This window comes from Oryx dammah, unplaced genomic scaffold (assembly GCF_014754425.2).
Source record: "Oryx dammah isolate SB20612 unplaced genomic scaffold, SCBI_Odam_1.1 HiC_scaffold_19, whole genome shotgun sequence".
Taxonomy (NCBI): Eukaryota; Metazoa; Chordata; class Mammalia; order Artiodactyla; family Bovidae; genus Oryx; species Oryx dammah.
Window position 1 is genome coordinate 76226795 of NW_024070203.1, and position 12974 is coordinate 76239768.

The 12974-nt window shown below is 38.7% G+C and overlaps 1 protein-coding gene across 2 annotated transcripts in view; it reads right to left on the minus strand.

Annotated features, from left to right (window-relative positions):
- Positions 1-12974, minus strand: part of VPS13B (vacuolar protein sorting 13 homolog B) — a 772631-nt gene that overhangs the window by 101550 nt on the left and 658107 nt on the right. For both annotated transcript variants that reach the window (XM_040260994.1, XM_040260993.1), the window contains exon 40: positions 10796-10992. In XM_040260994.1, coding sequence (XP_040116928.1) covers positions 10796-10992 — 197 coding nt within the window. The remainder of the gene's footprint in view (positions 1-10795; positions 10993-12974) is intronic.

A 12974-nucleotide genomic window follows, 5' to 3' on the forward strand; every position in this document is an offset into this window, starting at 1 on the left:
AACTGGTGGTATAAAATATGTAGACATTTACAAACAGTGTAAAATGGAATCACCACCGAGGAGAAGGAAAGTTGGAAGTGTGGCCAGAGCAGAGACCGAAGAGGAACTCAGGATGGCGTGGGGTGGGTCAGGTGGGGTTCTCAAGAGTGTGAATCTTCAGCTGGGTTTTGAAAGAAATGGGGAAAAGGCTGGTGAAAAGAAAGCCGGGTTTAGTGAGTGTTTAACTTCAAGGAGTTTACAGTGTGGTGGTATTTACTGCAATGCTATGCCTCTGCATGCAAAACTCCACTGTCTACAAAGAAAACACAACTCGGGGCCAACATGTTTCTGATGAGATGTTATGCATGAAAATGCAGCTAGGTATACTCTTAACCCTTCTATAAACCGGCATACTAATCCAAACAGCTTTCTAGGAATTGATTTGTGGAGTTATTAATGAAGACCTCATTTAAAAGAAACAACAAGGCCCCACTGTATATAGCACAGGGAACTATATTCAATATCTTGTAATAACCTATAACAGAAAAGAATATGAAAACATATATATAATATACATTATATATATGTAACTGACTCACTTTCCTATATACCAGAAACTAACATAACACTGTAAATCAACCACTTCACTGAAAAAAAAATCACAGGTAAAAAAGATCTCACTGGTAAGGTAAAATTAACATTTATATTTATTCAAAAAGGCCAAACTGTATTAGTTGTATTAATACATGTGTTTTACCCATATGAACTCTCTCCCTTAAGAAGTTAAAAATAGGGTATAGTGTTAGTCAAAATATTATTAAAAATCCAGGTGAGAGTACTTTGAGATCAGTTCTAAAACTGTAAGCACACAATTTGAGCTGTTTATCTGAAGAATTCTTTTTGCCAACTGCCATTTTTGACACTCTTGATATTTTCCAAAATTTACTTTTCTCTCTCCTGAGAGTAGCAAATACTGTAATAAGTTGAAAAAGTTGCTAAGGTATCACAATCTTTATTTATAACAAGTTGATTGACTTTTTACTTTTCCTAAATTAAATGTACAAATCAATGGTTAAAACAATATTTTTAGGTCTTATAGCAACTCCTAACATATATATTCAAACAATCAGTACTCTTTCAATCTTCAAATCCTTCTAAAATGTTACTAATCTATATTTAAAAACTTGAGTTATAATAAAATTAAAATGTCAAACATAAAATTAATATGGCACATGTAATATGAATATGCTTTATATTTTGAATCAATAAATTTGAAGTTTTTTGATGTTCACCTTAATTTGATTATCACTAATCAGAAAATTAAGATCATGGCATCTGGTACCATCACTTCATGGGAAATAGATGGGGAAACAGTGGAAACAGTGTCAGACTTTATTTTTTTGGGCTCCAAAATCACTGCAGATGGTGACTGCAGCCATGAAATTAAAAGACACTTACTCCTTGGATGGAAAGTTATGACCAACCTAGATAGCATATTCAAAAGCAGAGACATTACTTTGCCAACAAAGGTCCGTCTAGTCAAGGCTATGGTTTTTCCAGTGGTCATGTATGGATGTGAGAGTTGGACTGTGAAGAAAGTTGAGTGCTGAAGAACTGATGTTTTTGAACTGTGGTGTTGGAGAAGACTCTTGAGAGTCCCTTGGACTGCAAGAAGATCCTACCAGTCCATCCTAAAGGAGATCAGTCCTGGGTGTTCATTGGAAGGATTGATGCTGAAGCTGAAACTCCAATACTTTGGCCACCTCATGCGAAGAGTTGACTCATAGGAAAAGACTCTGATGCTGGGAGGGATTGGGGGCAGGAGGAGAAGGGGACGACAGAGGATGAGATGGCTGGATGGCATCACTGACTCGATGGACATGAGTTTGAGTGAACCCTGGGAGTTGGTGATGGACAGGGAGGCCTGGCGTGCTGTGATTTATGGAGTCGCAAAGAGTCGGACACAACTGAGCAACTGAACTGAACTGAACTGAATACACTATAAAGGGCTTCCCAGGTGGTGCTAGTGGTAAACAACATGCCTACCAATGCAAGAGACATAAGAAATGTGGGTTTGATCCCGGGTCAGGGTCAGGCAGATCCCCTGGAAATCCAGGGTCAGGAAGATCCCTTGGAGAAGGAAATGGCAACCCACTCCAGTATTCTTGCCTGGAGAATCCCCATGGACAGAGGAGCCTGGTGGGCTACAGTCCACAGGGTCACACAGAATCAGACATGACTGAAGCGACTTAGCACACAGGAACGCACATACACTATAAAAGCAGCATCTGTATGGTTACCTCTTACATAAGCATTAAAAATATCTATGTATAATAAAGCTAAACAGTCAAAGACGAGAACAGTGATGGTGCTAGGGACATTTATAGCAGCTTCATTTCCTTAATTAAGTATGATGGAGTTTGATCTGATCCAGATATCAAAAGGAAAAACATAACTTATGAGATGTGTAATAATCAGAAATAGAAAAGCAAAAATGGCTCTAAGGAGCAAAACCTCTCAAATAGTAATACACAGAACTTAAGATTCAATAGTTCAAATAATCAATTAGTTCCTAACAGAAATTCTAATTTTTAAAACAAAGGAAATATTCTAAAAAGTAGAAAGTATGGCAGGAGTTTTACTTATCTATACCTTCATTATAGCCAAAGAAACTTATAGGCTGTCCTAGGTGATCCATAGACGGGAATCAATTTCTTTAAACAAGGAGTGTTTCAGTATGTCTGGATCTTGATTGATCCATAGGCACTGCAGGGACCCAAGCATAATCCTTAAAAATTCACTCCTGGATGTCACTCTAGGTATCCAACAATAGCTCTGCAGGTATCCAACAACGATCTGACTTGACTGGAAAAGCCTTGAGCTTTTCTCTGGATCCCTCTGTGGTAATAAGAGTTTTATAATACAGCATAGAGATTAAGCAGAGAATGACTGATGTAAGAAAACCTAGATGAAAATGCTTGAACTTCTACCACTTATATTGTGAAAGTGAAAGTGTTAGTTGCTCAGTCGTTCAGGACTCTTTGTGATCCCCTGGGCTGTAGCTCACCAGGCTCTTCTGTCCATCTAATTCTCCAGGCAAGAATACTGGAGTGGGTTGTCACTCCTTTCTCCAGGGGATCTTCCCAACCCAGGGACTGAACCTGGGTCTCCCAGATTGCAGGCAGATTCTTTACCATCTGAGTCACCAGGGAAGTCCCACCACTTATATTGTAATCGTGGGCAAATAATTTCACCTTGCTAAATCTCAGTTTTCTTATCTGTAAAGTGAGTATAGTAATTGGACTTGCTTTTTGAGTATTAAAGGAAGTACTACATACAAATTGCTTGGCATAAGGTCCATCACTCCGTAATAGGAAAAAAAAAAAAAAAAAAAAAAACCTATCCCTCTTTTCCTGATTGGCAAATAGGGTACCGTACTGGCTCCTTAGTTTAATGTTAATTGTTGGTGATTACCCTCAGTTCCCAAGTGAAAGTGAAAGTCACTCAGTCCTGTCCAACTCTTTATGACCCCATGGACGATACAGTCCATGGAACTCTCCAGGCCAGAATACTGGAGTGGGTTCCCTTCTCCAGGGGATCTTACCAACCCAGGTCTCCCGCACTGCAGGCGGATTCTCTACAGCTGAGCCACGAGGGAAGCCCAAGAACACTGGAGCGGGTAGCCTACCCCTTCTCCAGAGAACTCATAGTGTCATGCTGTCTCTCGTCCCAGCGCAGCACTATTTCTCAACACTGGTCCACCTAAACGCTCTCTTGCCTACTGCAGAAACGCCGCCCTGTCCACTCTGGGGGAGCACTGAATGGATGAGAGAAGACAGGACAATTTGGGTGCCTGCTACAGCGTGTTCTCTCTAGAACTGTCTTTTTGGGGGAGAATGTCTTAATTCAGACCCAAAATAAGATATACACTTCTGCTGTAACCTAGTACACACATAAAATGGGAGGGGGGATTACTCAAAATATGATACTACTCTCTGATTTTTTAAAGTTGTGGTAAAACGTACATAATGTGAATTTCACTGTTTTAACCATTTAACAGTTTACAGTTCAGTGGCATTAAGTATGTTCACATTGCTGTGCAATTATCAACAGCATCTATCTTCAGAACTTTTTCATCTTCCCAAACTGAGATTCTATACGACATGGATGGAGCTAGAGATTATCATATTAAGTGAAAGAAGTCAGACAAATACTGTATGATATTGCTTATATGTGGAATCTAAAAAAGTGATACAAATGAATTTAACTTACAAAACAGAAACAGACTCACAGAAATAGAAAACAAACAGGGTTACTGAAGGAGATAGTGGGGGGAATGTCATGAGAAAGGGATAAATTAGGAGTTTGGGATTAGCTGATACAAACTACTATATATAAAATAGATAAATAAGGACCTACTTTACAGCACAGAGAACTAATCAATAGCTTGTTACCAACTATGACAGAAAAGAATCTGAAAAAGAATATATCTCAAGCATTTGGCTGTACATCTGAAACTGATACAACACTATGAATTAACTATACTTCAATTTTTAAGAATTGGTTAAAAAATTTCACCTGCAACCTGCTATGTAGATTCCATGACCCACTAATGGATTAAAACTACATATGTAGTTTTAAAAAGATGGGAAGAAGGACTGCCTGGCAAAGTCCAACTCCCTGACAGAGGGGTAAGGAGTTGTTACATTGAGTTTCATTACCAACTAAAAGAAAACAGTAAAAGGATTCAAAAAGATAATTGGGGAAGAATACAAGCATTCCTTACGCAAGGGGCAGAAGACAAAACCTCACATTTAGCCCTAGGAAAGAACTTTCTGGATATCCTGGATTACATCACTGTGGGAGAAAAAATAAGCAGCAAAGCAGTTCCAACCAAGATTATTGTCTGAATGGTTTATGAAAGTCAAAAGGTTAAAAAAAATGGTACCCAGGAAATTTATGCCCAGACACTCAGTTGTGACTGACTCTTTGCAATCCTATGGGCTGTAGCCTGCCAGGCTCCTCTGTCCATAGGATTCTCCAAGCAAGAATACCGGAGTGGGTTACCATTTCCTTCTCCACCCAGCAAATTTAGGTACATCTAAAAGTACAGCTCTAAGTAGCCAAATGGAGGGGAATGGTTATCTAGTGGCCACAGTGATCTTCTGGTGGAAAGTCAAACAGTGAGAAGAAAGAAATGATCCAGGGACTTTGCCATCACAATGCTCTTTCTCTGACTCCTGGACTACCTTTACATACAAGAAAGAAGGCTGGGGAAATGAAGAGCATCTCTCTCTCACACACACAGTTATGGACCACTGTCCTAAAGTACACTGAGTACGAGCCGACAGTGACTTCTTTTACAGGATCTTCAGGGAGTGGGAGAAAAATATTATTATTATTTGTACTCTAAAAACTCAACAGAGTTTTGATGTTCATTGCATGAAGACAGAATCACACACTCCTTAAGCCACTTCTCTTTCCAGGATGCCTTCCTCTACGAACCTGCATTTTTGGGGTGGGGATTCCTCTATGAACCTGCATTTTTGGGGTGGGGACAAAGTTCTTGTCAGCAATCTACTCTCACATGTTTTAACACTGTGAGAAAGTGACCACGTAATATGGGAAAAAACACCAAAGACTTGGCACAGGTGAACAGAGTTTTTGTTGTTGTTCAGTCACTCAGTTGTGTCTGACTCTTTGCGACCCCATGGACTGAAGCATGCAGGCCTCCCTGTCCTTCACCATCTCCCAGAGCTTGCTCAAACTCATATCCATTCAGTCGGTGATGCCATCCAATCATCTCCTCTGTCGTCCCCTTCTCCTCCTGCCTTCTATCTTTCCCTAGCATCAGGGTCTTTTCCAGTAAGTTGGCTCTTTGTATCAGGTGGCCAAAGTATTGGACCTTCCACTTCAGCATCAGTCCTTCCAATAAATATTCAAGGTTGATTTCCTTTAGGATTGACTGCTTTGATCTCCTTGCTGTCCAAGGGACTCTCAAGAGTCTCCTCCAGCACCACAGTTTGAAAGCATCAATTCTTTGGCACTCAGCCCTCTTTATGGTCCAAGTCTCACATCCCTACATGACTACTGGGAAAATCAAAGCTCTGACTATAGGGACCTCTGTCAGCAGAATAATGTCTCTGCTTTTTAATATGCTGTTTAGGTCTGGCATAGCTTTTCTTCCAAGGAGCAAGTGTCTTTTAATTACATGGCTGCAGTCACCATCCACAGTGATTTTGGAGCCCAAGAAAATAAAGTCTTTCACTGTTTCCATTGTTTACCCATCTATATGCCGTGAAGTGATGGGACTGGATGCCATGATCTTAGTTTTCTGAATGTTGAGTTTTAAGCCAGCTTTTTCACTCTCCTTTTTCATCTTCATCAAGGGGCTCTTTAGTTCCTCTTTGCTTTCTGCCATAAGAGTGGTATCATCTGCATATCTGAGGTTACTGATATTTCTTCCAGCAATCTTGATTCCAGCTTGTGACTGATTCCAGTCTGGTATTTCATGTAATGTACTCTGCATATAAGTTAAATAAGCAGGGTGACAATATACAGCCTTGGCGCACTCCTTTCCCAATTCTGAACCAGTCTGTTGTTCTATATTTAGATCTAACTGTTGCTTCTTGACCTCCATACAGGTTTCCTGGAGGCAGGTAAGGTGGTTTGGTACAGAGTTTGGCATTATCATCAAACACCTTGTTATAAAATTAGCTGGATATATATACCAACATCTTCGCAGTTATTGTTGTGTAACACAACAATTGCCTGAAACTTATGACTTTATATAGTCATATACTTCCAGAGTTAGCCATGTGGGGTGAAAAGTAGGAGGGTGAAACCAAGCAGAAAGTTGGTTTGGTCCATCCGAAGACATCTGATTGATACCAAACTCAGGGAACCTAGCAGAATAGCCCAAAGCCTGAGACCTGGGTCCACCAGTTCATTTCTCATCTCTTCTCCCAGGTCCATCACTGGGTAAGAAACCATACATTCCAAATATAGCATGTGCTTGCTAGCCATCATGTTTGCTCTTGAGATCCACTTTCTACCCTTCCCTGTCCAGTCTCTGCCCCTGACTGTATCAACGAGCCACTGTGTTCTCAGCGTGTCTTTTGGTTCAGCCAGTGGAAGGTGCCCACAGGAGATCAGAAGATGGGAAGAGACTAGGGGGATGGCCTCCATTCCCCTGACTCCTTCTTAGTCACATTTCCTCACATTGCTGCTACAAAAACAGCTACAATCACATGTTCTGGGTTAGTTTCAGTAATGGCTGTATCACCTGGCTCTTCTAGGACTGGCTCTTCCATGGTTCCTCATGGTTTCTAGCCTCAGGGTACTGTCCTATCCCTTAACCTTGCCAGCACTTTGGAAACAGTCTTTACATTAAACTCTCTTCAGGTAATCTGTTTGATTGTGCTGGCTGTTTCTTGTCAGGACCTAACTGGTAAAAGGGGTTTATTTAAGCTTCAGCAGCGGGTAATGGGGATGGGCAAATATATACATGATGAGATTCAGAATAAATAGCTAAAATGGCTATCCTGAAAGTGAAGTTTTAGTCACTCAGTTGTGTCCGACTCTTTGTGACTGCAAGGACTATAATCTGCCAGGCTCCTCTGTCCATAGGATTTTACAGGCAAGAACACTGGAGTGGGCTTCCACGCCCTCCTCCAGGGGATCTTCCCAAACCAGGGATTGAACCCTGCATAGCAGGAAGATTCTTTACCATCTGAGCCACCAGGTAACCTCCAGGTCAGGCCTTAAAGACTGTATCTGCTGTTTCAGTCCAGTGCACCACAAATAGAAGAAGTCTCATAAAGGTCAGTACTATTGTGGAAACTAACACTAACCATTACCCAATATTCATTTTCATATGACCAAGCAAATCATTAATAAAAGACAGTAGAAAATAAGTATTACAAATACATGGGGACTGAATTAAAGAATATATGCCTGTATGGGATACACAGACCAAGGTTTAAGATACTGAATCTTTTTCCTCCAGTCCTATGTACTGAAGGTTACCTGCCACCCTTCAGACTCGTTAGCTCCTACCCCTTCCTAAGCCTTCAGCTCAGAAATCAGGTTCTTGGGGCCAAAGAGCTATTTGGGGATGGAGCCAGGACTTAAACGGGGTCTCCTGACTTGAAATTCTCTAATAAACAGTGCTTCTATTTACATACACATAGTGATGCCACTCGGAGAAGGCAATGGCACCCCACTCCAGTACTCTTGCCTGGAAAATCCCATGGATGGAGGAGCCTGGTAGGCTGCAGTCCATGGGGTCTCTAGGAGTCGGACACGACTGAGCGACTTCACTTTCACTTCTCACTTTCATGCATTGGAGAAGGAACTGGCAACCCACTCCAGTGTTCTTGCCTGGAGAATCCCAAGGATAGGGGAGCCTGGTGGGCTGCCGTCCATGGGGTTGCACAGAGTTGGACACGACTGAAGCAACTTAGCAGCAGCAGCAGCAGTGATGCCACTAAGTGTCCCACACTGTTGCACTTTTTGACAATTGTGGGCAGGATACTTTTTTTTTTTTTTAGATTAAGCTTCATGGGACTTATTTTTATGAACTTTCTTCTAGTAATATACAATGGTCTGATGCATATCCATCTCAAACCATAAATATTATTTAAGATAAGACAAAATCTAATCATGAAAGTGTCATGTTTTCACTCAGTTTTAGATCTCTCATGACAGAATATATTGGATCTAATTATAGCAGTTTTATCTCTACATAAAATGTTGAATATTATCAAAGCACTGATGTTTTCCTTCAAGACACTGGATGAAATTTATTTACTGTCCTTTTTGAAAAATGTCTTAATGTTGGCGTTTTATTATGTTGACTTTTAAACCAGCTCTTTAAATTTAATTTCACTAATATCAATTTCTACCTGAAAAATTTATGTCAAACAATTTAAAGCAAGATCAATTATGAAATATTAGGCAAGATGAAAAAATCCCAGGTGAGGACAAAAGACCTGTGATTACAATGTCAAAAGCCTGGTGAAAAATTGCCTAAATTTGACTGCATAAATTTCCATTCCCTAAAGATTCCACATTTCTGCAGTGCTAGATTTTTATGAATGTTTCAGATTCAAAGGACTTCACCTGTTCAACTGATGAAAGTGTATTCTTTCGTTATTAGAATCAAGAAATGATGTCTAACTTAATACTAATAATAAAACAGTTCTTTGTTTTTCAATCAATTTCATTACCAATAGCTCTGTTTTCTGAGATTTCCTGGTTTCTGACTAGGTAATTTATGCTTAAAAGAGGCAATCTTTCTATCCACCTGCTAAATCCTCACAGGATGGGTGTTCTTTTCACAGTTGCATTTCATACATGTAAAATCAACACCCCATTCCTCTCACATATTTTCACCAGTCGTACTTTAGTAGGTAATATACTAGGAAGGTAGTTATTTTTAAAGAGCCCAAATGACCTAGAAATAGACTATATAAAGTATAAGACATATTATTATTAAGCAAACAAAGTAATCAATGAAAGAAAGACTGAGGCTACAGACTAAAATGTGAACAGAGGTTTGTACTGTGTGATATGATGATGGGTAGTGGTATTATTTTCTTTATTTCCCAAATGTTCTTCAAGGAGCACATATTACTAATTACAAAAGAGAAAGTATTCACAACTATCTATAAAATAGGAATCAGAATACAAAATGGTATGCTATGATAATGACCCTGTAAAGGCATACAATGATGGCAAAAATAAAGGTTAAAAAAAAAAAACAACAGTTCAGCTGCAAGGTGTTGGAATAGAGGATTTTTTTTCTCTCTGTTAGTGTCAAAATGGTGCTTGGGAAAGAAAGGGAGGGAGGGATTAAATATGAGGAATAAGATGATGCTAAAGCAAATCCATCAGGAGAATTCAAAGGTAGGACACTGAAAGTGATGAGCAGCAATATCAATGTGGGTCCACAGCACACATATCACATAACCCAAGAAACTGTTCCACTTATGGTGATTCAGTGTCTTTTTCTTGTCATTATGAGAGCATGAACAGAAAGATATAACAGATATGTAATCTAGAAGGAGCGCTGAAGAACACATTGCTGAAGCCATTTTTTCTCTAATTTAGTGGATGTATTAAGCAAGCAAACACTGAAAGTGGGAACAATTTGTCTCTGTTTTGTCACTAACCAGATATCCTGCAGGAGGTGTGGAATAGGAAGTTCTAGGGACATGATTCAGAATACCTGAAGTCTATAGCTTTCAAGATACATTACAGACAGATTCAAGAGCTGCATAAAGCTCTGGCTATCTGAAATCCTTTGAGTATAAATTATTTTGGTTAGCCAAGTTTGTCTGGAGGTCTGTCTTTTAAAGGTTTTTTCTTTTAAAACCATGTAAGAAGGAAATATTTCCAAAATTTATCTTTTCAGAAGGAGACAATTATTTACTTAAACTCTCTTTTAACGCCCCATGGTTAACCATTTACATATACTGATGACTGTCATTAAGAGTCTACTGAAGCGTGTATGGCTCTTTTCGTCTATAGTTTTTAGTTCAGGATAAATGGATCTTTGTAGTTTGCCTTTTGCTCGCTTTTCCTTTTATATCTAAGGAACAAGCAATCTGAGAGAGCTCACAGTAAAACAGGAATTTTAATACACAGACTTTGAAACATCAGCTTCTACCTTGCTTCCTGGTTCTCATGCATAGTTCTGACAGCTGCTAGAGCGCTAAGATATAGCTAAAGGAGGGGCCACTAGACAAGATGATTTGACTATGATTTCCTAGTACAACGCCACTATTGCATGTTTCACTTTTTTCAGAGTTACCTTTGGTCGTCAGCTCCATTTTGGCTGCTGTTCAAGACAATTCTCCAAAGATCCGAGGATACCAGTTTCTTCTGGTCATTCACAAGATTGATATCTGGCAATTGCAGTTCACAAACTTTGCTTTCAGACAGACTAAATTCTCGAAATGCAACAAAAACCTTCTGGAGTTCATCCCAGTATTCCAAACTACAAGGAATCTATATTAAGAGAAAGAAGATTTTAGAAGTTGCAAAGAGAAACTATGCTTTCGTATTTGTTGACATGCAACTCGAATCTTCATAAAAGTTACAACTTAAAAGGGGGAATAAATATAAAGGACAGTAACTTAGGATTTCTTTTCATAGTTATATTCATCCTGTTTACCTACTTTATTTTAAAAGGCCCATTCAAGAATCATATGTGGAAACAGTCAAGAAAGTTTTTAAATAAAGGAGAAAGAATGGGGAATTAATTCTACCAGATGTTAAATGTGTTACAAAACTATACTCATTAAAGCTAAAGATAAGGTTGGAGTAGTAACATACAAATAAAAGAACAGAAAGAAGAATAATAAAATATAAGTACAGATAAATTTTAGTATATAATGAAGGTACTATTTCAAACAAATTGAGGAGAGACTGGAAATGAGGTTGCAAGGACTGGTTAGCCTGGTAAAACAAAGTGGGTCCCTACATGATTCCTATATCAAAGTAAATTCCAAAAGGATCAAAATGTTAAGACTTTAAAGGCTAAAAACTGACAGCATAAGGGAAAAAAATCAGTTAATATTTATATCATAATAGGGTAAACTTTTCTCTGTGTGGCATGAAACCCAAGGATGGTAAGACAAACAAACCTCACAACCGGTAACATAAAAATTAATCAAAAGCAAGCTAGGATAAAAACAGGTAGTATTTAATGACAGATCAAGGGTCCCTGTTGTGATAGCAGAGAACTCTTATAAATCAATGAGAAAGTGACAAGTAAGCATATAGAAAAGTAAGCAAAGGCAGTTGTTGGAAGAGGCCCTGAAAATCCCTGCGTATTCTTGCCAGGTACGCAAAGGATGCAAGGCCCTGAAAGCTATTAACTGGGGTCATTTCTCAGGTTGTGGCTGTAGAAAGCATCCTTGAGCGATGAGGTAAAGTTTCTTTCCAGGACAAAGAGCAGACTTGCTCTAAAATGGGTGGATTTGACAAGCTCCACATTCCATGCTGTGCCATTTATCTACTGCATGCTGAGAAAACCCTGGGGGCCTTTCTGCATGGCCCCTGTGGGACTTGGGGGCAAGAGGAACCAATACAAAGATGATGATCATGCTGTCTGCTCTGCCACAAGCAATGATATTCTGTGTTTCTGACCAAAGTCTAATATCTTCTGTAAGCATTCATAAAACATTAACAGGCTATTATTTGGATAAGGTAAAATCCCAGATTTGGACAGCAATTAATTCACAGAAGAAAAGATATAACCAGTCAGTAAACATGAAAAGATACTCAATTTCATTAATACTTACAGAAATTCAAATTAAAGCAATAATGTAATATTTTCATTTATTAATGTTGCAGTTTGAAAAGACTGACAGTTCTAATTTCTGTACAGGTATAGGAAAAAAAAAAGCATTTCTACCCAGTATCTTTGGAGAATAATTTGGCAAGATATAGTAAACGCTTGGAAGGACACATCTAAGGATTTGTTTTACATATATTCCAGTGCAATGATGTGTGTATGTGTGTGGATTTACTTCAGTACTATATGAATAAGAAAGTAGAAACATTAAAATATCTGCCAATATGAGATTAAATATAACATGTAGATTTATAGAATGGAATCTGTACAACCATTAAAATGAACAAGGAATTTCCTAATTATGACCATTCTTAGAGCTGATCACTACCTTTCTTGTGTCACTTCCATATCTACCACACTCTTCTACCACAGAGGTCATTATACTTTGCAATTCCTTATTCGTGTTTGTCTCCTTTAGCTGACCCTGTGATCCTTGAAGCAAAAATTGCATATTCTTTTAAAATATATTAGCATCTAACAGTGTGGGGGACATAACAGTATATTTAGTAGATGCTTTCTGAATGAACAGACTTCTCTTTAATCTTTCTTTCTTAAATAAAGCAGTTCTTAATCTTTGAATGGGAATAAATTTTACCTCCATCTATAATAGTTTCTTTTCCTTAAACAGAGA